At 42.4% G+C, this 25,531-nt stretch overlaps 1 protein-coding gene across 2 annotated transcripts; it reads left to right on the top strand.

Annotated features, from left to right (window-relative positions):
- Positions 1–8,948: 8,948 nt before the first annotated feature.
- Positions 8,949–24,576, top strand: slc32a1 (solute carrier family 32 member 1). Of its 2 annotated transcripts, none has more exons than XM_080204785.1 (4): positions 8,949–8,964; positions 20,905–21,075; positions 21,550–22,341; positions 22,842–24,576. In XM_080204785.1, the coding sequence occupies exons 3-4, from the start codon at positions 21,967–21,969 to the stop codon at positions 24,027–24,029; spliced, it is 1,563 nt and encodes a 520-aa protein (XP_080060911.1). In that variant the 5' UTR covers positions 8,949–8,964; positions 20,905–21,075; positions 21,550–21,966; the 3' UTR covers positions 24,030–24,576. The 2 variants fall into 2 exon arrangements, with proteins under 2 accessions (XP_080060911.1, XP_080060910.1); XM_080204784.1 differs by lacking the exon at positions 8,949–8,964 and adding an exon at positions 20,177–20,570.
- Positions 24,577–25,531: the final 955 nt, after the last annotated feature.

The raw sequence follows: 25,531 nt of genomic DNA on the forward strand, positions 1-25,531 counted from the left end.
TCTGGGACAGTCTTAGTCAATCTGTGTCAGCTCCTAGAAAGGATGCTCGGGATACTTTAAGACATGGGGTGAAGCCAGTGAAATTTGCAAGGTGTCTCTAGCTGGCTCAAATATCCAACTAACAGGTCACAACATTTCCTGTGTTTACATTTACTAAAAACAACCACAGGCAGGACTTTCTGGCTGCGGTCACTGCAAAACCAGAAAATCTCACCTGAGGTCAATGGTCCTTTGCATAGTTGGCCATCCCCGCCCGCTACAATTCCTGTGGTGAGCAGGACAGCAAAATTCCCCCTGACATATTCCAGCTCTTTTCACAGATGCTAACTGGCCTGCTTTCTTTCTATTAAGTTGATCTTTCTCTATCTGTAAATGTAACACTATATTTGGCACCTTCTCTTTTCCTTCTCCCCATGTACTCTATGAACGGTATGTTTTGTCTGCACAGCACGTAAGAAGCATTACTTTTCATTGTATCTCAATCCATGTGACAATAATAAATCAATTCAGTTCTATTTTCCAGAATGATCTGATCAATGTATGGGAAAGATTTCTCAAGGTAGAGACAATTAATCAGCTGTATTCTATCTGGGAAGCACGGTGGCACTGTGGTTAGTGCTGCTGTCTCACCTCCAGTGACCTGGGTTCAATTCCCGCCTTGGATCATTGTCTGTGTGGGGTTTGTACATTCTCCCTGTGTCTGTGTGGTTTCCTCCGGGTGCTCCGATTACCTCCCACAGTCCAAAAATGTGCAAGATAAGTGCACTGGCCGTACTAAATTGCCCGTTAGTGTCCTGGGACACCCAGGTTAGAGGGATTAGCCGGGTAAATGTATGGGGTTATAGGGATGGGGCCTAGATGGGATTGTTGCCAGTGCAGACTTGATGGGCTGAATGACCACCTTCTGCACTGTAGTGATTCTATGACTGTATCCTGGGAAATGAGGCAGAATTCGTTCCCCTTTCTTTAGCATGACTTCCCCTGGTATTCATGTCCCTTGCCAAGCAGTTATATGACTCCAGCACTTACTGCTTTAACACATTGAGAACGACCCATTCAGAGGAGCTGCAGTGCGGCCACCCCACCCCCAGCCTCCGTGTATTCCCTCGGATCGCATTTGTACTTTAATAATTGGGTTCCTTCTCGCCTCTTCAAGCCCCAGCTCTCCTCGGAGCTATTAACCAGGTCAAACAGGCTTGTCCCACTCCCGCAGTTCGCTTAATTGCCTTTTTAAAGTATATTATCGGACTCTTCATTATCCTGTCATATTTCGCTCTCTGGGGGGGGGGGGTGAAGACTGGGATAAAATGCAACGTTGTGCAGCCCCATCCACCTGCTAGCCTGGCAGAGGGAGAGTTTGCTTGTCGGCGCTCGGGGCGATTCAAACTGCCTTGTCCAAAAAGGTCCCTCTTTCTGATGGCTTTTTCTAAAAAAAATCATCAGCAATTTTAATAGTCTGCCAACAATATAAATAGCAGGGAAAGCGAGCCCTCAGTCACTGGTGCTACTCTGTTCTCGCTGGCTCTTTGGATTAAATAGTTTGAGACAATATTACCCTCCCTGGTGATACAGCAGAAACCTCGCAATAAATACTAACACATTCCAGCCTCTGCTAAATCTCAAATAGGAGCATTTGGTACAAACGAGTCTATAGTAACTATCCACTTAATTCATCAGCAGAAAGCTTGGACTCTCAAATGGCAATATTTGCATGAAGTACCCTCATCCAACCCAGGCTCCTCAAGTAAAGGTGGGATGTTGCCCACTGGGTGTAAGTTCCTGTAACTGCACATTCCTAAAGAAAAGTTAGAGTCAATTAGTCAAAAGTAAGGCTTACATTAACACTGCAATGAAGTTACTGTGAAATTCCCCTAGTCACCACACTCCGACGCCTGTTCAGGTTAGTCAACCTAACCAGCACGCTTTTCAGAATGTGGGAGAAAACTAGAGCACCCGGAGGAAACCCACGCAGACATGGAGAGAATGTGCAAACTCCACACAGCCGGTGACCCAAGACCAGAATCAAACCCAGGTCCCTGGTGCTGTGAAGTAGCAGTGCTAACCACTGTGTCACCATGCTGCCCCAAATCACAGAGGAGAATCTGGGATGCTAGTTTTGAACATGTTGGAAGTCATACGGATCCATATTACTGTAAAGGTGATGACAGTCCCACTGTCGCATTATATCCCCTACTCTGGTCACTAGACAGGTATGTTTAATTTTTCTCAACAGAAGCTTCAATGTAGTTTTTCGAGTGGTTAAAGGGCTAGAATGGGCAGCACGGTGGCACAGTGGTTAGCACTGCTGCCTCACAGTGCCAGGGACCTGGGTTCGATTCCTGGCTTGGGTCACTGTCCGTGTGGAGTGTGCACATTCCTCCCATGTCTGCATGGGTTTCCTCTAGGTGCTCCAGTTTCCTCCCACAGTCCAAAAACATGCGGGTTAGGTGCATTGGCCATGCTAAATTGCTCCTTGGTGTCTCGGGATGTCTAGGTTAGAGGGATTAGCAGGGTAAATGTGTGGGCTTACAGGAATAAGGCCTAAATGGCATTGTTTTGATGCAGATTTAATGGGCTGAATGGCCTCATCTGCACTGTCGGGACTCCAGGAGATTGTGCATTCTCTTTCCTTTAGTGTTTCTCATTGGATGGGACCAGCTGAATAGATCAGGAATGTGGCAAAGCAGGTTTTAACGGGGAGCACAGGGAGCGAAAAATGTGGAATTTGTACATTCTCCCTGTATCTGTGTGGGTTTCCTCCCACTGTCCAAAGATATGCAGGTTAGGTTGATTGGTCATAAATTGACCCTAGTGTCAGGGGATTAACAAGGTAAATATGTGATGTGACAAGAATAGGACCTGGGTGGGTTTGTGGTTGGTGCAGACTCGATGTGACGAACGGCCTCCCTCTGCACTGTTGGATTCTATGAAAACCCTTTACAGCCATTGCAGTATTTTGTGAGATGTAGTCACTGCTGTAGTGCAGCAAGTGTAACAAGTCAATTTACACACAGCAAACCACCACAAACAGCAATCTGCTAATGCTTACTGTAACATCAATTCAGGTAGTTTCATCATTGAATTTCTTTCAAACTCGACCCACTGGATGGACTTTGTCAAATGATGTGCTTCTTCAAATTTTCCCCCTTCTTAATGACCCTGCTAAACATTGGTCTTTGGATTGTGTTGTGAGAAGGCAGTTTATGCTATGGTCTGCAACCTTCTTGTCAGGTGTGGAGCCTGATTTGGGGGTTTAGGCTGTTGATTGATTGGGTCTGCTATTAACCTCAGAAATATACCGCCACATGCCAGCACTTGTGTGTTTAGAGTTTAAATGTGGACATTACCACCAGCCTGACCCAATAATGTAATACATAACTCCTAAGTAGTTTTAACAGCCTATGTAAGTGCACTCCTTCAGATGGATTGTACTTTCTCCACAGCTGCTGCACAGCCTGTTGAGCATTTTTAAAAAAATACTTAGAGTATGAACAGACAAGGTGTCACAGTGGTTAGCACTGCTGTCTCATAGTGCCAGAGACCCGGTTCAATTCCAGCCTCAGAGAGCTGTCTGTGTGGAGTCTGCATGTCCTCCCTGTGTCTGCAAGGGTTTCCTCTGGGTACTCCAGTTTTCTCCCATACTACAAAGATGTGTGGGTTAGGTTGATTAAACATACTAAATTGCCCCTTAGTGTCAGAGGGAAGGCAGGATAAATATGTGGGTTAGGGGCTGGATTGTTGTCAGTGCAAGATTTATGGCTCAAAGGTCTCCTTCTGCATTATAGGATTCTGATTCTACATGTGGCAAGCTCACAATGCAGCTTTCACTTTCTGAACATACTGCAAATATAAACCTTCTGTGCTGCAGCAAAGTGCTTTAAGTATTGATTCTTGAATTTGTCTATAAATATACATTCATTCCAGCAAACTCGTGCCCAAAATACAGCACTGGGACAGTTCTGATGAAAACTCCATCACACCTAGGATTTCACAGCCAAACTGCAGATTTCACAAGCATCATGAATGCAATCTTCTAAAACTTGAGGACAAATGTGCAAATCCTGAAATATTCTGATACCAGTGGCACAACAATATCAACTGATTCCATGTGGATTTCAAAATTTAGGAAGGAACATAGGAATTAGGAGCAGAAATAGGAAAATTCAGCCCTTCAAGCCTGCTCCACCATTCAATCAGATCATGGCTGATCTCTCCCTGGTCTCAAGTCCACCTGTTCCTGATATCTCATTATCCCTTTTTTTATTTGAAATATATCTATCTCCATCTTGAAACGATGCAACAATTCAGACTCCATTGCGCTATGGGACAGCGAGTTCGACAAATTCACCACCCTCTGCGAGAAGTAGTTCTTCCTTATCTCAGTTTTAAATCTACCTCCTCTCAACCTACACCTATGAACTCTTGCTCTAGATTGCCCCATAAAGAGAAACATTTCATCTACATTTTCTCTATCAATCCCTCTGAAAATTTTATTTGCTTCGAACAGATCCCCTCTCATCCTTCTAATCTCCCATGAGTGTTCGCCCAAACTGTTTAATCTTTCCTCAAACATCAATCCTTTCATCCCCAAAATCAATCTGATGAACCTCCTCTGATTTGCCTCCAATGCCACTATATCCTTCCTCAAATAATGAGACCAAAACTGGACACAACACTCCAGATGTGGTCTTACCAACACCGTATACAATTGCAACCACACTTTTCTACTTTTATATTCCAGTCCCTTTGCAATAGATGCTGAAGTTATCCAAGGTTTGGAAGTGCTTATATAAATCAACAGCAAAATATTCTACGCTGTGCCTTTAGCCAAATGGAAATTCCTGACGCACTTCACAGGAGCATTACAGAACAAAGTATGTCAGGAGCCAATTAGGTGATATTAGGTCAAATGACCAACATCTTGGTAAAAGAAGTAGATTTTAAGAATTGTCTTAAAGGAGGAATGTGAGGTAGAGAGTTGTAGGGAGGGAATTCCAGAGCTTGGGCTGAGGCAACTGTACACGGTCACCAATGGTTCTCCCCAAATCTGCGTGGGCTTCCTCTGCAAGGTCTAGTTTCCTTCCACACGCCAAAGATGTGCATGTTAGGTGGATTGTCCATGCTAATTTGCCCCTCAGTGTCAGGGGAAATAGCAGGTTAAATATTGTCTGTGCAGGATCGATGGGCCGAATGGCCTCCTTTTGCACTGTAGGGATTTTACGCAGTTGCCATAATTAGAGGAGCACTGATATCTGGTAAAGTAATGGAGCTGGGAAAGATGACAAAGTTAGAGAAGAGTAAGTCTATGGAGGAATTTGAAAATAAGTATAGAGAGAGATTAGCATTCAGTTTGCTTTGTGAAGTGTAAATGTAACCTTGGATTTAAAATATGCAAAATGTCAATGAACAAACAAAGCTCATTATTCCAAATATTTGCTGAAGCTCTTAGATTTCTTTGTTCTTCTAAAGTCTGTAAATACTTGAACCACAGTGCCAGGATCCTCACACACAAAAGCCAACACAAAGAAAACAGAATTGCAGCTGCAACTTAGCAGAAACTGCAAGAGCAGCCATTGACGTTGGCAGACAAATTCTGACTGCCTGATACATCAAAAGGGACAAAGTAGATAGAAATGGTCAGGAGCTTCATGTTTTTCAGTGTCCAGATCACCAACAATCTGTCCTGGTCCCTCCATGCAGCACTATATTCAAGAAAGTCCACCAACACCTCTACTTTCTCAGGATACTGAGGAAATTTGGCATGTTTGCTACAACTCTCACCGACTTTTACAGGTTCACCATAGTAAGTTTTTTTATGGTTGTATCACAGCTTGGTATGGCTCCTGCTCTGCCCAAGACTGGAATAAACTACAAAAAATCATGAATGAAGGTCAGTCCATCACACAAATCAACTTCCCACCCACTACGCTGTCTACACTTCCCACTGCTTTGGAAAAGCAGCCAGCATAATTAAGGCCCCCATCCACCCTAGACATACTCTCTTCCATCTTCTTCTGTCGGGAAAAAGATACAAAGGTCTGAGGTCATGTACCAAACGACTCAAAAACAGCTCCTTCCCTGCTGCCATCAGTCTTTTGAATGGACCTGCTACACATTAAGTTGATCTTCATATCCTAGCTATGACTGTAACACTACATTCTGCACAGTCTCGTTTCCTTCTCTATGAATGGTATGCTTTGACTGTACAGCATGCAAGAAACAAGACTTTTCACTGTATGTTAATGTCTGTAACAATAATAAATCAAAATGCTGTGGCTGACAGAATAGTTCTGACCCTGGACAGGCATGATTTCAACACGTGCTTCTGCCAAGGTGGCATAGTGGATTTGTCACTAGACTAGAATCCACCAACACAGGCTAATGCTCCAGGGACTGGAGTTTGAATCCCACCAAGGCCAATGTGAAATCTGAATTCAGTAAAAGTCTGGAATTAAAAATCTATTTATGACCATGAAATCATTTTCGTAAAAATCCACCTGGGTCACTAATGTCCTTTAGGGAAGAAATCTGCTGCCCTTACCCTGTCTGGCCTACATGTGACTCCAGAGGGCAATTAGGGATGGGCAGCAAATGCTGGGCTCAGTCAGTGATGCCCACATGTTGCAGAGTGAATTTAAAAAATCTAATGTCTTTTCAGGAACAAACTCTCGAGTAATATCACAGAACTGCTGAAATGACTACATTCAGCAAGGGAAAGGATTAAATAGATGGCTCATCTCAAAGCACCGAGATCAGGTGAAATAGAATCTCATTCCGGTGAACTCTGGCAGGATAAATAAACTCTCCATTCACCTAACGAAGAGGGTGTCCCTCGAAAGCTTGTGAGTATATTATCAAATAAATAGGTTGGACTAAAACCTGGTGTTGTCAGACTTTTTACAGGATAAATAAAGACATGCGTCACCACTCCTATATTTAACCATGTGGCCCAGTTACTGCACCAGATGCCAGCAAAACTTGCATCCGGAACTCGACAATAACTGCAACATTTGGACTTTGCACGGTTTGTGCACAGATCCATTTCCAAGTCCTGTGAAGTGCTGCAGCAGCCATTGACCTTGGCAGGCGAATTCTGACTGCCTGACGCTGCGGCTGATAGAATGGTTCTGTCCCTGGACAGGGGCTAATTTCAGCAGCAGCTCCTGCTGGCTACTAAATGCACTGGGGGGGGAAATCCCCTTCCAGCCAGATGTGCAGCCAAAGCCATTGCTTTGCAATGAGCTGCAGCAAGCTGTGGGATAACCCGAAGCAAACGTGATCCTGACTTGTCACATGGAAGGGAGTCTCCCTAACCTCCGTCAATCTTCCAGAACAAGGTCCCGCCACGTTTAAACTTTCCCTTTCAAAAAAAACATAATTCCCAGCAAGGTTTCAAACTCGCAAACAAAACAAGAAAGTCGACAGCCTCTTGCTCCTCGCCAGATGCTTGGTGACCCGCTCATGGTCCCCAGCTTTTCTCTGTTTCTATTTCGAGGTTATTTGGACTCGGATTCACTGCGAGAGAAATGAAGCGTCGAAAAAGACCAGCTTTCAATGTAATCTGCCTGGTAGGAATTGTCAGTCCCGCCTGATAAACACAGTGCAAAATAATTGCTATGTGTCACGGCGTGACGAATTGTTAAATAGAGGTGGAGGGATAGAATCAGTGCAGTGAGAACGCAATCCCATTACACGAGTGGGTGTCAGGGTGGGAGTTGCACACCAAGTTAGTACTGGGACAAAGCAGGCATTGATTTCGACCAAGAGTTAATGTAAATGCAGCCTTGGCTCAGGACCATTGGCGGAGAGGCAATCTCATATCGCCCACTTAACACATTGTGAAGGGTAAATTCAGTCTAATCGGAGTCCCGGGGGCTCCTTCGTCATTCCGGACTTGTTTTAACACAAAACAGCATTCAATTCACTAAAATGCTTAGACTGCACTACATCTGTAATATCTCTAACATGTGACCACTGAGAGAAGAGTTGTGTGTGAACCATACAGTATTATATATACATATATATATATTTTAAAGGGAATCGGATAAATACTGTGCCAGAGCAATTTTCCAAACAGCAGCAATCTCATTCCAGAAAGATCCTGTACTCAGTGTGAGATTCGAAGGCGTCCTGTAAGTTTTTATTCTGGGATTCATCTACTGCCAGTGCGGAAACTTGCACTCAGATAGCACACAGTGTGATCCAAATCGATGCTTTATTGAAGAAACTATGCATCGAGTTAAGATCATATTTAAGCCCAAAACTGTGTTTCAGAGAAGTTGAATGTCGGAACCTTGCATTAATTTCATGATAAGTTTATTTTTATTGTCAACAGCGAGACCCCTCCGGCTGGCATCGTTTCCAAGTTCAACGCATGATGTTATCGACTCAGCCACTTCCCAAACCCTGCCCTTGTAATTCAAAGCACCGCTCGGCCCAGTGACAGAATTGGCTGATGAGTGTGGACCGGTAGGGGCGAACAGGGAAGCTTTCCCTGGTGATTCCTATCGTTTACTCAGAAGTCTCAATTTGGGCGAGGAAAGCTAGCCTTAGAGCCAGCATCTCAAGTACAAGAGTTAAAAGAAAAGAGATGCGTGTGTTATTTGCACTTCGAAGCAATTCAATTGTCTGTATCTGATCCTGTACTGATCAATATACAACACAGAAAATCCAAATGTAATTCTCCAATACTGCAGTGACTTATCCAGCCTGGAACAATGTTGTATGTGATTGACAGTCGCGGTTTAAAAAAATGCTGGGGGGGGGGGAGGCAATTTAAATTGAAACAAGGCGTGACCAAGTCATATTAAAATTCGACCGTTCGACGTTTGGATCGTATTTAACATAATCCTGGTAAATCCTACTCAGAGCAGCGATGAGACCTCAAGACTGCCAGCGTTAGGTCATTGTCTGACTGTTTCATTTGCCTCACGATTATGGACCAGTTCCGTCAAAAAATTAAGTGTAGGTTGGTAAGAGTGACGAGTCTGAAGCAATTCTTTTTGCCTGTGATTACGGATTAGCGTGGGAGAGTGTTTGTGTAGCAAGATAGGAAGCGCGCTGTTTTAGATCAGTTTAGGATGTCGCTGTAGAAGACAAGATTTTGTTTTGTTCTTGAAGTGTATTAAAACTGGCATTGGTTCGTTAAAATAATTAAGTTGGAAACGGTTTGTGAGTCGCACGATCTGAGCAATGTGCACTTTAAAGTTATCTCATTGCACAGTAGGACATTGTCTAATTTACCCTCAAATATTTAGATTCAGATTCTTTTCCACGGATTTGAGAGGCATTTAAACAAGGGGCTGCAACCGTTTGTAAAGAATGAAGTTTACGGCATTGCCTAATTTACGCTCAAAACGTTTAGATTGAGATTTTTTTTTTACCACGGATATGACAGGCACTCCAACGAGGAACTGCAACCTTATGTGAAGAATAAACTTTAATTTTATATGGGATCTTACAGTGCTTTCAATCAGGTTGTAAAATAGCTGATACTATCCTTTTATTTTACACATTTTGTTTCCAGTTAAGTAGATTTGCTTTAATGTTAAGACATGTCTCAGTACAGTTACCTGAGCAAGTTTAGTCATTTGGTAAATCACTTGACAAGATTTTAGCAAAGCTGGATTAACAAAAAAGATATTACAAATATGATTAATAGTGTTTCCTGTTCAGCTTTCATTTTTTATTGCTCCTGTTAAGATATTCATGTTTGAATGTATCTAACCTGATTTAAACATCTCTGCATCACTGAAGATAACCTATTTGGATCAGTGAAGAACCCTTCAACACAATGGAGTTGCTGATCTGTTATCAGTTAGATTGTAGTGCAGGGCAAGTCCTTCACACTATAAATCTTACAAAAAAATTATATCCTCACCTGCGTTCAGTCTTTATTCTGGATATCAGCACAAAAGGGGAATTCCTCATTAGATTGTAGTGGTCAAAGTTCACTGAGGTATTAAGGCCAAAACCCTGACCTTACATAGCCAGTGTTTGGAGCACTTACTCTTGAGACATGGTAGAACATTAATATAAACTATAACTATAATGATAAACTTACTCCAGAAATCCAAAAACAAATAGATTCAAATTTCTCACAAATTGAAGAGGTAGGATTGAAATCCTTAAATAACTTACTGGGAAATTGAGACACATAAAGGGAAAATGACATCCCGCCAACCCAAAACTCTGTTAAGTCTTATTTCTGTCTTCATTGCTGCTCCTTAAGCTGTTGAATATTTCCAGTGCTTTCTGTTTAATTTACAGTTTCCAGCCTTTGTATTAGTGTTGAAGTCAAATGAAAGACTCAATTTTCACCTGTCCACCATAATTTCCAGTGCATGGTAATTGTCAATGCATTATTGTGAAATCTAAAACTAAACAAATGTTGAATGGAGATCATTACATCACTGCTGCCTCACAGCACCAACGACCCAGGTTCAGTTCCCGACTTGGGTCACTGTCTGTGCAGAGTCTGCACATTCTCCCTGCATCTATACGGATTTCCTCCAGATGCTCTGATTTCCTCCCACAGCCTGAAACACATGCTGGTTAGGTGCATTGGCCATGCTAAATTTTCCCTCAGTGTACCCGAACAGTGTGGTAATGAGGGGATTTGCACAGTAATGTCACTGCAGTGTTAATGTAAGCTTACTTATGACGCAAATAAATAAACTTTAGGAAAAAAAGTGATTGAGTGTAGAAAAAAGCACAAATTGTAATTGCTTACAGGAGACTTAACACTGTGGCTTGTGTCCATGAAAAATGATTTGACAGGTAATTCAGTATAATTCACATAATATGAATTTGAGAGATCAGATCAAATTCTGTCAATTAGTGTGAAACCGTCTTTGGCAGCTAATGTCTCAATGGTTCTTGGCCACATATCCAAGAAGCATGATGCCAACTTCAAAAGCTTTAATTGACCCATCAGGAAATTTTTGAACTTGATTTTCCTGTTGTTTAATGTATGCTAAGTTGCCATAAAATGTAACAGTAATTTGGACCCTCTTAAGAATTGTTATGTGCATGTATCCATATGTAAGTATGCATGTGCACCTGAAGGGAATTCAGTTTTGCCAGGGAACAAGTCCCGTATAACTTAACTCAGCTGTCTCACAAGTTTTAAACAGGCACTCATTCAAGCCAGTCAGCTGTAGCAAAGCAACCTATTGGTTTTTGGATGAAACATTCCAGAAACATCCTAATGTTGGCTGTAAATTTTGAATAAATGCTCAGTTTTCTACTTCAACAGTGACTAAAAAGTACAAACATTCCGAATTCTGATACAATTTTATTTAGCAAATTGATCCCTGTATTTTTAGTAGAGATTGTTTTCAAGTGTAAGAAGTTCTATCTTCTCGGGTAATATCAAATAAGTGGGACCCATCTACGATGAAAATAGCAAGATTCACCTCTTTTTAGGTTTAGAAGTAAGGCCAAATGAAGATTAATCTCCTTCGCTAAGTTTCAGATGGGAGTTTGGAGATTATCTATAGCAAAGATGCAAATACATTTCTGTGGGAAATCATTTGGGATGACGTACTGGGGTGGCAAGTTGGCACATTGCCAGAAGATAAGTGTAATTTACAGTTACTGTAAAGTGATAAACTAAGTGGGCTATTCAGTTACCAGGATAGCAACAGTTACAAGGTTTCACTAATTTGTCTGTCAAGGTGTGAAGATTGTTAACATTTTCATTGCCTGACTATTGTGAAGAAAGCATCTGAATTTCAAAACAAAACATGTCATCACCACCCCAAGAACTTTCTTGTGGTCTTCAGTGTGTATGCCATGTGTCTGCATGTTCTATAGCTCTATAAAGATGTTTCAAAGAACTTATTGAGTCAAACTATCAAAACAATGGACACATTTTAAACAATAACTCCAGCTTGCATATATTGCATTGAATAGTATTTTGCCCATTTATGAAGCTTCAGTTTAATATTTTAACTGAATAAATATGGAATATAGTTTTAACCTCTAAGCTATGGTTGATGAATATAATATTTTCACTTTCTGAAGATTGAGGGAATATAGTTGGCACTAACATACTCCCTAGCAAGTTATTTACCTTATTTTAAAGTTAATTATTAGATTTGGGCTATGCTGATTCATACACTGTAGAGCATGAAGACAGCAATTTAATTTATTAAGCCTAATAATCTCATTGAAAAGGTAGATATTTGGTTGTGGATGAAAATCTTTGATGCAAATAGTTGAATGGCAAGTAAAGCAAATTAACAGTGAGGCCCTGGTAACTTATATAACACAGCAATCCAAGTTCATTCTTGATAAGTCAAGGTCACCCCAAATAGGCAAAGAAGCTGTCAAGTCTGGCAAGGTATCTAAAACAGTGAATACTGGTTGGATGTCTGTCTAGGGATTTAAAGGACATTGCACAGTTTAAGGAAGATCATAAAAATAGCACAGTGGTTAGTACTGCTGCTTCGCAAAGACCTGGGTTCAATACCAGGCTTGGGTGACTGTCTGTGTGGAGCTTGCACATTCTACTCATGTCTGTGTGTGTTTCCTCCGGCTACTCCAGTTTCCCCCCACAGTCCATAGATATGCAGGTTAGATTGATTGGCCATGCTAAATTGATTGGCCATGCTAAATTGCCTCTTACTGTCAGGAGACTAGCAAGGTAAAGTACTTGAGGTTACAGGGATAGGACCTGGGTGGGATAGTGGTCAGTGCAGACTCGATGGACTGAATGATCTCTTTCTGCACCATAGGAATTCTATGATTAAAAAAGGCATTGATATTGCTTGGAATAAAACAACAAAACTTGTGTTCATATAACACCTTTAAGATAATAAAATATCCCAAGCTGTTCCACATGACCATTATTACACAACATTTGATGCTGAATTCCAGAAGGATTCGGTAGGGCATTGTACAAAATGTTGGTCAAAGCAATAGGTTTTACAGAGTATATCAAAGGAGGGAAGAGAGCTGAAGTGGTGAAGAGGTTTTGGGAAGAAGGTCCAGCTTTTAAGGACAATGGCAGCGTGATTAGAATTGAGCTGCACAAGAGACCAGAACTAGAAGAATGCAGTGAGGAGAGGTGATGGCATAGCGGTATTATCACTAGACTATTAATTCACTCAGCTGATGTTCTGGGGACCTGAGTTCAAATCCTGCCGCAGTAGGTGGTGGAATTTGAGTTCAATAAAAAATATCTGGAATTAAGAATCTACTGATGATTATGAAACCACTGTCAATTGTTGGAAAAACCCATCTGGTTCACCATGTCACTTAGAAAAGGAAATCTGCCATCCTAACCTGGTCTGGCCTATATGTGACTCCAGATCCACAGCAATGTGGTTGACTCTCAACTACCCTTGGGCAACAAGGGATGGGCAATAATTGCTGACCAGTCAGCAATGCTCATGTCCCACGAATGAATAAAAAAAGATACCTTGGAGGATTGTGAAGCTCTAGGAGATTACAGAGATAGAGATGAACAATCTCTGGAGGAAGTTGAAAACAAGGAGAAGATTTTTGAAAATGGAGGTGTTGCTTAACTGGCAGTCAATGGAGGTTGGTGAGCACAGGTTAGTACTGCTGCCTCACAGTGCTAGGGACCCTGGTCAATTCCCAGTTTGGGTCACTGTCTGTGTGGAGTTTGCACGTTCTCCCTGTGTCTGTGGGAGTTTCCTTCTGGTGCTCCAGTTGACTCCCACAATCCAAAAGACGTGCTGGTTGGGTGCATTGGTCATGCCAAATTCTCCCTCAGTGTACCCGAGTGGGGCACTGGAGTGTGGCGACTAGGGGATTTTCACAGCAACTTCATTACACTATTAATGTAAGCGTACATGTAACTAATAAATAAACTTTGACTCTCAATAAGGTGATATGTGAGCAGGACAAAACAAACAATATCAAAGGTATTTGTTGTAAAAAGATCTACACAAAAAAGTTTCTTATTGCTGCAGGGAAATATGAACAAGGATTCAATAAAAATGGCTCAGAAGTGAAAATATCATGGTTTGTAAATTAACATTAAATGTGCTGTGATGGGAAAGAGAATAATTGGGGTTGATACTCCCAGCCTGCTGCACTCCCCACTAGGCAGTGCCATCAGCTGTGCGCCAATTTCCGGAATATTACGTTGTTCAAATGGGGGTTTTAATATATTTGAGTATCATTAGCAGACCCAGGATTGAAGTTTTTGGGCCTGCTATCGTTTCCCCTCCACCAGGAATGGTTCACTCCAGCTGGGTTTAGTATAGCTCCCCACTTGCCCGCTGGAGTGAAAGTGAGGCAATTGAGACCTTGCAGAGGGTCGGGTGCTGGGGGTGTCCCGTAGGTATTGCCACCTTGGCAGTGCCAGCCATAGCCCGCTGACACTGCCCAATAAGTGGTGCCAATGCCCAGGGGGCATCTTGGCATAGCCCACTGCACCTAGGGCAGTGCCGCGGGGATGGGGGCTAATGGTAGTGGGGCCTGATGGGGGCAGAGCTTCTTGGGGGGGGGGGGGTGATTGGTGAGGTGAGGGTTCCGGCTGCCTCTCTGCACTTTGGGCTGAGTGACAAAGGGAGGGCGGCCAGCGATTGGGGTTGGTCATCAGGGTAGGGGGAAAGGCAGCCTGCTGGGGGATCAGAGCTACAGGGATGGCCAAGACTGCTGGCGGGTAGATAGGGCTGCCAGTGAGAGTGAAGGAGGATGGGATTGGGAGATGGAGGTTGCAGGGAGCAGGGTGGGGGGGGGGCGGTGTTGAGGCTGGCCCGGTATGTTCAGGAGGCCAATGATTGGGCTGTGAGGGGGGCAGGACAGGGGGGAAGGGGGAGCCGCATAGCCAGCAATGCAGGGGAGCTGGCCAATGATCAAGCTGGCCAGCAATCAGGAAGCCAGCACACAGGGGCCACTGCGCATGTGCCTATCTCAGCGCTGACAGATCAGCGCATGCACAGTGGACCATTCAGTGCTATGCTGCCAGCCTCTCCAGCAGGAATAAGCCCTGCCCACTGATTTTTAGACTGATTCGCACTAATGCACACTCTACAGTGCACAGAGTGTGGGAGATTCATTTTGAAACTCCCAGTGAAAAAGCCAACATAGTTTACTCCAGTTTTTATGCAAATTTGATACTTAAATTTTTTTTGGGAGAATTGGCCCCCAGTGTACTGGAGTGAGAAATTTCAGTGAAACAAATCACATGAGCTTAAATTTAAAGATCAAACTTGCATGTAACAGGATAGTGGAACAAATTGATGCATGCCATAACCTGAAGCAATTGAGAAAGATATCATAGATATTTTTCAAAGGGAAAGAATACAAAATGTTGCAATAATAAAAAATAGAAGAGGCCACAGACCAATGTAAACTATATATATTTTTGCAAGGCTTATTATCAGAACGTTGATACAAATTATTTACAAGTCCATAAAAACAAATTGTGATAATACAGTCCAAAAATGGATGTATTTTAGTATCTTTCTGCTCTCTTCACAGTACGATGAGAACCAAAATGATCCACTAGCTAAGGCTGAAGTGCACCAGGACACCAACTGTTACCATCCCCATTTAAAGCTGATGCCACTAGATATACAAATTATGGATTGGTTATAAATGTTGATAATAAGTATGGGTTTTGACATGGGAGGAATACAAAGGTCTGATGATGGTTAGTGAGGAGCCATAAAGTACAGGGGGGAGATGGTGACATATAGTGTTTCTTCTGGGTTCTATGCAAGTACACACCTAAGTCAATCTACTTTCAAAAGGATGAGGTTTTTAAAAGTTTAAAGTTTACTTGTTAGTATCACAATTAGACTTACATTAACACTGCAATGATGTTAATGTGAAATTGCCCTAGTCTCATACTCGAGTGTCTGTTTGGGTACACTGAAGGAGGATTTAGTATGGCAAGTACACCTAACAAGCACATCTTTCAGACTGTGGGAGGAAACTGCAGCATCTGGAGGAAACCCACCCAGACACAGGGAAAATGTGAAAACTCTGTACAGGCAGTGACCCAAGCTGGGAATCGAACCCGGGTCCCTGATGCTGTGAGGCAGTAGTGCTAACTACTGTGCCAATGTGCCACATGTGTTCAACATTTAGAAATGTACTGCTATTTCCACATGAATAAAGTCAAATTAAGATCACTGCATTGCGAGCTGCTATTAGCAAAATGGAATATCAACATTGTCAGCCAGCACCTCAGATTTAGCTTCATTTATGCACAATATCTCTGATGATTTGGAGTTATTGGGGTTGAAACTCTCTCATATATTAACATTGCCAGTTTGAACTCACTTGGAGAGAAGAAAGCACGAAACAGCATGGACAGGCATTATTCAGTTTTTACATTGACAATTTGGTTGTGCAGCTGTCTCCCCATGCAACTCCCTCAACTAGAGAAATGTTGCTTACATTCACAACATAAGAGAGTGAACCTGCCAAAATGTAGCCAACTAGTCAATAAAACAAATTATCTTTTGATACACATTTCAGTCTGTCATTATTCACTCTGCAGAAAATAATATGCTCGTCTCAAAGCTAAACAAAGTGTGACTCCTACAACGGCCTCTGTGGAAAATCCCTGTCACGTAAAAGTTGAGGATATTCGCAACTCTATAAAGTGGAGTGGGGGTGGTTGATTATTCCTGATGAACGAACTGTCATGTCTTTGATGATTCGGAACTTCCTCATACTTCTTTTCTGTGTGTCAGTTTGGCTTAGTGGGCACTTTCCCCTGAGGCACAAGGTTCTGAGTCAAAATCCCATTCTAGACCCTGAGCACACAAATCAAGACTGACATTCCAGTGCAGTAGTGAGGGAGTGCTGCACTGTTGGAGGTGCTGTTTTTTAACTAAATGTTAATCCAAATCCCTTATGCCTACTGAGGTTAGGTGGATTCAAAACTTCCATGGTCCTAGTCTGAAGAAGAACAGTGGAGTCATTCCTGGTGTTCTGTCTGATATTTATCTCTCAATTAACATTCAAAGACAGATTATTTGGCCATTATGACATTGCTGTTTATGTGAGTTTGCTGTGCACAAACTTCCTGGTGTATTTTCAACATCACAACAGTGAGTCAACATCAAAGGAACTTCACTGGATGTAAATGACTTTGAAACATGCAGTGATTGTGGAAAAAAAACTATATGAATGCAAGTCTTCCTTTCTTTCTAAAACATGTCTATATACTGGGATCTGTTGTCAAATGTTCATTTCCTGGGCAAATACAAGCTGCAATTGGGCTTCATCTACAATGTAGCACTGTGCTTTCCTCCATTTCCATTACAATGTACATGTCCATACACCATGTTCTTTCGCTGCTCTGAATAATATTTCCAATGCTTCCCTTTGGGATCTGAAATTGCAGAACTCAGCCTGGATTTATTATTATTGACGTTTAATAATATGAAATCATGGAACAACCAGCAAAAATCACACTTCATCACACTATTGATAAACTAGGCTTTTGTTGAATAAAGGTGGACTGTTCATGTCGTAACTAAACATGTACGTATTGTCTTTTGGTGCTTTTCCTTAACATTACACTGCATTATTTTACTTTAATTTATTATTTATTAGATTTCTTTATTTATTCAAGGGATTTAAATGTCACTGGCAAGGCCTGCATTTGTATGCAAATCTCTGTTGCCCTTAAGATGGTGTGATCTGCATTCTTGAACCCTTGGAGTCCATATGGTGTAGATTCACTCACAGTGCTGTTTCTATGGTAGATTGATACAACTGAATAACCACCAGAGACGTCAAATAACAATCAGCCACAGCATTGTGGATCTGGAGTTGCACGTGGGCCAGACTGGGTAATGGCAGCAGATTTCCCTCCCGAAAGAGGCATTAGTGAACCAGATGGGGTTCTATGGTATTCCAGTCACTTTGTGACCATCAATACTGGCTTATTAAATAGTTGGAATTAAATTTGGCTAGCTGCTGTCGTGGGATTTGAACTCATGCTCCTTATGTATTAGTCTAGGTGTTAGGATTGTTAGTAACTTTACCACCACCCTACCGCACCTTTAAGCGTGGACTTGGATCATGGAGTCATTATAACACAGAATGAGACTATTTGGTGCCTGGAATCCTTGTTGGTTAACCAGGAGAAGAATCTTGGACCCTACATGAAGCCTATCGATATATAGAATATACAACTGTTTCGCATATTTCCAAATATGTAATTTTAGCACAAACGCTTATTAGCGCAGAGTGACATGAATCCTGGTTATCCATGTGCCATTCAGATGAACCACTTACAAATTCCACAGTAAGAAATCTCACAACACCAGGTTAAAGTCCAACGGGTTGATTTGGAATCATCCGCTTTCAGAGCACTGTTCCTTCATCAGGTGAGGAACAGCGCTCCAAAAACTCGTGATTCCAAATATACCTGATGGACTTTAACATGGTGTTGTGAGACTTCTCACTGTGCCCACCCTAGTCCACCGCCGACATCATGGCTACAAATTCCATTAAGGCGCTTTTCATACAAGGAGCTTGGCTCTAACACAGTTGCAGTGACCCGCTCGAATGAGCTATTGCAAATAACCATGGCGCCTCTGCACTTAGGATGAAAACCTTACTGAGAGGTTGAACTACTGTTTTCGGCTTAGTACATCCGAAACCGCTTTGCATCAATTGAAGCAGCACTGAGCTCCAGTTACCGTTCCATTTTGCACGCAGAACGGAGTCAAAACCCCGATAAGAACAATATAGTGTGTTTTGTGTGAAAAAAACAGCGAATTTTTTTTCCAGAACGGATGTCCCGTTGTTTGACCTCCAGCATTTTCCTGCACAACAGTTCACGACAATGCCAAAAGTAGTTCATCTGATGAGAAATGATGTGAGACGTCCCGTGGACGTGAAAGAAGCCTTTTAAAAAAGGCAAATTCACTCTTCCGTGTCTCATAAAGCTGCATGCTGTCCAATTGCATGTGTGACTCAGATAAGCTGCCAAGAAAGTAGACCTCTGAAATTCTATTTAAACCCTTTTCTCTAAGAACACGAACTCGGGAATACTAATCTAACTTCAACGGGGGATAACGTAGAAATTCTGGGATATCGTTATCATGTCATTGAAATGAAATCTCTCTCGCCTTGGGCCAGTCGAGACTGGCTTGATGTTCACACAAGCATTGTCAGATATTGTTGCGGCATTTCAATATTGAATAGCTATTACTGCAAAATGGCATGTTTAAATGTATATATGTACTTCGAGAAACACTTAAAGCGCAAGGAATTTGTCACCAGCATCTTCTTAGTGCCTGAACATATATTTTTGCATTGTTAAAATCAGACTGGGTATTAAGTTTGCTTTACGTTGAAACATGCACTTAATCTGCCCATTATACTGACTTTCAATCTTGTAATAAATTGAAAATGCGCCGCACAAATTCGAAAATTTCGCAATGAATTTAAAGCCCACGTTGTGACTCAAATTCTGTAGACCAATTTCAGCTGGTTCTCCAGTTTTCTTAGTGCCGGGATTTGCGTTGTTCCATACTTAAGACACTTCTGTATATCGTCAATGAAGGGGCTTTCGTGACTGAAGGAATTCGTTGTAGTTTTGAGCCACCTGTCCCTTTCAACTCGTGCGCCCGTTTATAAATCATCCTTCAATCTCACTTGGGTACACGAGAACATCCTTTGACTCCTGAATGCATAGTGTGTTCACCCATTCAGAATCGGGTAAAGTTCCATCTTGACACCTTACCGCTACACATCTAAGGGCAATCGAAAGAGCGGCGTGCGGAATTGCAGTGAAAAAGATCTTCCGCGTCCTTCATTCATCAGAATTGAAGTGAAATGCGGGGAGGACGCTACCTTCTGGGCTCATCAGCCAGAACTTACAATATTCAACAAAAATACGGAACAGACCTGCAGAAGGGGAAATGTAAATGTTATGCAGAACTTAAAACTAAAAGTAAAACGTGTGGAAAATGAAATAACTGTTATAAGGTGTGAAATAACTGTAAAAGTAACTATCAGTCAGTTCACAGCATTGGATAGTATGAATTCAAATTGTGAATATAATGTTTCCCTCTAGTCATGCTTTGTGTATCATTCCATATATATATAAATATATATTGCGTGTATATATATTTCCCGTGCGGTGTAGGTATGGCCAGATATGTTCCAACGAACAGGGTCCGTCCACTAATCCCCGTGGAAGACGAATAGAACGCGTTAGATGCCTACTTGGCAAAGTGGGAATTTCACTGGTATAAGAGAGTTAATCAGTGGCAGCAAACTCACTTCCCGCTGATCCTTGGGAGAAATGCGAGGGGATAAAAAAGGGGGTGGCTTCCCACATCCCGAGAGCCACTCAAAACGTTCTGATAAGAAACTTAAAGAAAAGGGATTGTTGTTTGAGTTTGATATGGGAGAGTTCTGGAATCCGCTGCATTAATCACACACACACATATACAAAAAGGGCAAATGTGAGTAAGATTTCGCCTTCACCGTCGCCGCGGCGGTGTTCACCAACAGAACCAAAAGAATGGACTATCCGTGAAAGTTAATAAGGAAAGCAGATCCGAAGCCGGCATTTATTTGGGGAAAATATTTAGAATCAAACCCTTTAAAAGGTCCGTTCTGTTTAATCACGGGAAGATTCTCAGTCTCTTTTCATGTTGAATTTAGAAGTGGACATTTGTGTCTTTTATCTATTGGACACTAATTGTGTGTGTGTGTGTGGGGGGGGGGGTAAAATCCATTCGAATGTGCATTTTTTAAAAATCTGTGTGAAATGTATTTGCTATCGGGTGAAGACTAGTTTCAGTTATTTTTTGGGGGGCTTTTCGTAATTATTGTCTTGCGGCTGCTGCCCTGAATTTCTGAATGGGATAAGGCACCGTCTTTAATTTCCTAAGATTGCATCGAAAAGTATTGAATTCAATGATCGCGTTTCGTTGTTAACAGGTGAATGGTGCACTCAGTGCCTTCGAGGGTTGATTTCAGCAAGATCTGAATCCGGTTGGAAAACGAAATGAATGACGGATAGAAGATTCTGGCGTCCCTGCGGCGAAAAAAGGGGAAATTTTCCTTCCGCATTCCGCGTTCTATAGTCTGCAAGTTAAAACCCCGATTTAGGTAAGTAGTGTTTTGTACCATACTTTTTGCCGATCAGAATAAGGATGTTAGGAAAGGAGCGTGTGGGATGTCACAATCCAGGTCATCATCTGGGTCAGAAGATGGACACTCCAAGGAGGTTAAATTTATAAAACTAAGTGTGTAATACAAGCCTGCCCTTGTGTGGCAATGTGATTTATATTTCAGAGAATCAGAGAATGTAGGATTAGATCTTCATTCACTGGGACTTTTATTACTTTATGCTTTAATGTGGGTTTGTGGAAATAGTAATGCAGGACTTGTGATCTTCTTGCATCGCAGTAAAGGGGACACAATATTGTGGGTAGGACGGGGGATCGGGCGCTCCTCCCACCTGAAATGCATGCAACCTTTCTGGTTGATGGATGAACGTGTTGGATTTGGGGACGTGGTTGGCAAAGCAATGGCTTGCGTTGTCAATTGGATGACACGTCGCCTTTCATTCGTCCCCCTTAGGCTTCTCTCCAAAGCGAGATCTGGCATCACTCCGGCTGACGGGGACCAACTGGGATCTCAGCGGCGCAGAGCCGGCGAAAGAGCTGCGCAGAGAGAGAGAGAGAAAAAGGGAACTGGAAGGCAGGACTGGCGTCTAATCCAACTGTTTGCTGCTCGCAGTGAAGGGGAAACCGCTTTAGGATGCGGGAGGAAAGGTTGTAGATTCCAACTCGAGGAGCTGTCATGAGCCACCGGAAAGAAAGGTACACTTTCAGTAAGAATTGGAGATAGCAGTTTTGGGGTCCTTCTCCCCCTCCTCCTCCACCCCCTTACCTTCCCCCCTCCCTCTACAAAAGATTTTCTGCGCAGTTTTCGAATTGATCCCCTTTTTTTTGCCAAAAAAAAGAGAATCCCAACCTCCCAAAAAACCAGGTGGAGATGGCGACCCTCATAAAAAACAAGCTTTCCAATGTTGCCACTTCGGTCTCGAACAAATCTCAGGCGAAAGTTAGCGGCGTGTTCGCCAGGATGGGCTTTCAGGCGGCGACCGACGAGGAAGCGGTGGGTTTTGCACAGTGCGATGATTTGGACTACGAGCACCGGCAGGGGCTGCAGATGGACATCCTCAGGACCGAGGAGGTGGCCGGCGAGGCCGAGCCGGCCACCGAGGGCGACAGTCACTACCAGCGAGACGGCACCGGGCTGCCTCCCTCCACCTCCAAAGACGGGGAGCCGTGCGTCGAGTTAGCGGCTCAGGGGAAGCCGAAAATCACCGCCTGGGAAGCGGGCTGGAATGTGACTAACGCCATCCAGGTAAAGCAAACCTCTTTCACTATTACATTCAACATCTAAATCCACTTCCCAGTCACTCTGGTAGCGAGCAGGTACTTTTAATTCATTAATGAAGGTGGGCTAAAGATAAAGTTAGTGCGGATATAGAATGCAGCTAATTTCTTTACTGTTTGTCCGGAAGAACGTGAACTATTTGTCATTTTAATTGAAGACAGACTATAACTGGAACAGAGTCTAAATATAGCTTCATAAAACGAGGCATTTTATTACACCCAGTGGCGAACAAGCATAACACTGAAACGAAATGCAGAATGTCGCGAAAAAAATGTGTATTTAATCAACTATTGGGGATAAATCCCCAATTAAGCAACGGATGACCCCCTGTACAATGTGAATTATTTGCTGTAGATATAACGCCCTGCCTGTAAATGTCCGCAACATTCGCTCTGCTCATACTTTCCGATGTGCTTTTAATAAAAACTTGACCAGTGTGCCCACCTTGCCTTGTACCTGTCTTCCAGGGTATGTTCGTCCTGGGTTTGCCCTATGCCATCCTGCACGGAGGGTATCTCGGACTCTTTTTAATCATTTTCGCTGCTGTGGTCTGTTGCTACACGGGGAAGATTCTGATCGCTTGCCTGTACGAGGAAAACGAGGACGGCGAGCTGGTGAGAGTAAGGGACTCCTATGTAGACATTGCCAATGCCTGCTGCGCCCCCCGCTTTCCCAAGCTGGGCGGCCGGGTCGTGAATGTAGCCCAGATCATTGAGTTGATAATGACCTGCGTTTTGTATGTGGTGGTAAGCGGCAACCTGATGTATAACAGTTTCCCGAATCTGCCCATCTCTCAAAAGTCGTGGTCTATTTTGGCCACCGCGGTGTTGTTACCTTGCGCGTTCCTGAGAAATCTCAAAGCGGTGTCCAAGTTTAGCTTGCTCTGCACTCTGGCTCATTTCGTAATCAACATCCTAGTGATCGCCTACTGTCTGTCTCGAGCCCGGGACTGGGCCTGGGACAAAGTCAAATTCTACATTGATGTCAAAAAATTCCCAATTTCCATCGGCATTATCGTTTTTAGCTACACTTCACAGATTTTCCTGCCATCGTTGGAGGGCAACATGAAAAGCCCCAAAGAATTCCACAGCATGATGAACTGGACTCATATAGCGGCCTGTATACTGAAGGGACTGTTTGCCTTGGTAGCTTACCTGACTTGGGCGGATGAGACAAAAGAGGTAATCACAGATAACCTCCCCTCTACTATCAGGGCAGTGGTCAACGTTTTCCTAGTGGCCAAAGCCTTGCTCTCCTATCCCCTGCCATTCTTCGCAGCTGTAGAAGTCTTAGAGAAGTCCATTTTCCAAGAGGGGAGGATTGCAATGTTTACTAATTGCTATGGGATAGACGGTAAACTCAAATCATGGGGCTTAACATTAAGATGTGTTCTTGTGGTCCTGACTCTACTGATGGCCATGTATATCCCCCACTTCGCTCTGTTAATGGGCCTGACTGGGAGCCTCACGGGTGCCGGCCTCTGTTTTCTGCTCCCCAGCCTCTTCCACCTCAAACTCTTGTGGCGAAAACTGCAATGGCATCATGTCTTTTTCGATGTCTCCATATTTGTCATAGGTTCTATATGCAGCGTGTCCGGGTTCATCCATTCGCTAGAGGGACTAATTGAGGCTTTCGGTACCAACACAAGCGACTGAGGGGCATGCTTCTCATTTCTCTCTAGATCCCACCAAAACATCTCAGATAGGCGCCCATTTTAATTTTGCGCACGACTCAAATTGTCACCTAAAATGGTCAAGTGCAGAAAGGATCCCATTAGTGTAAAGAGTCTGCAATTAAATTCTTACCGCATTGCGGCAACCCGTGCAATTCCAATTCGACATGATACCATTGAGGATGACAGGGCCAGACTTAAAATAAAACACACCTTGCTGTCCTTCCAGAGTACTTCAAACATGCAATCTTGGCAAGGTTCTGCTATAATTAACTGGCTTCCCAACCTTATAGGGTTTCGACATTGAGTCTCTAGACTGGAAGAGTTTTAAAATCCATGATTATTATATGGAGAGAAATCTATGTGCTATCTAAGCGATTATTTCATGAACATGTGGAAATGTTTTAAACCGTATGTGTGGTGTGGTTATACATGGCGGAATGTATAATGCGAAGTTTATCTTGAAGTATACATTGTGTAATATAAATATATATATACATATATGGCATAATAAATGAGAGTATATAATACATTTTGGTGGTGTTATTTGTAGCAATTAAAAGTCTTTTTAATTGGTGGACAATTAATTTTTGTGCAAAACGGCAAGAAAAGTAATCAAAAAATGCCACATTTGATTAATTTCTTTGACAGGTTTAAAGAATAATGGTGTTTGCGTTCTATATGTTGATAGTAGACCCCATGGTACAAACCTCACGCTATTTGCATATAAATGCAATATTACATCCATTCAATTCAAAGCACTTACATACCATCTAATCCGACCATTGTTTTCAGACTTTATTGTGTTTTTGGGTGGAAAAGTGAACTCCAGAAATCGATGTATTTTATTTTGAGGCGTTTGAGTGGGTGGCTGAGGGAATCGTAGCAACTAAGGCGACGTATGTGTAAAGTCAATCGACGAAATGAGAATTAATAGTTAGAATTAGATGTATAGTGTTGGTGCACAGAATCAAATCTTCGCTCTCACAACGGTTATTTTAGTCTGATATTATGCAACTCATGGCGTTTGACTTTACAACGAATTCTGAGTCCCATAATGAGAGCGAGATCTTCATGTTTGATTTTCGGTGGTGCGGTATTGTTGAATTAAAACAGGAGGTAGTGGGATGATCTAAAGTATCAAAGTTTTTTTTTGATCTAATAATTGTTGAATGCAGATTAATATTATATTATATTAATTTATATTACATTATATTATATTAATTTATATTACATTAAATACTATATATGTGTGGGTGTACATGATTGGCATCTCACCATCAAATTTAGCGAATGTGCCAGACTTGCTCCTATATATATTGTATATCGAGTGGTAATTTCAAGGACAATCAGTACAGTTATCGGAAAAGAGAAATAGCATGGAAAACGGGATGTTGCCAAATGGGTACTCGAAGGATCTGATTTACAAATTAGCGGTACAATAAATGCATCATATAGCTATTTCCAACCAATCACGCGCATATT

Source organism: Carcharhinus amblyrhynchos, chromosome 16 (assembly GCF_965287045.1).
Source record: "Carcharhinus amblyrhynchos chromosome 16, sCarAmb.v2.hapA, whole genome shotgun sequence".
NCBI lineage: Eukaryota > Metazoa > Chordata > Chondrichthyes > Carcharhiniformes > Carcharhinidae > Carcharhinus > Carcharhinus amblyrhynchos.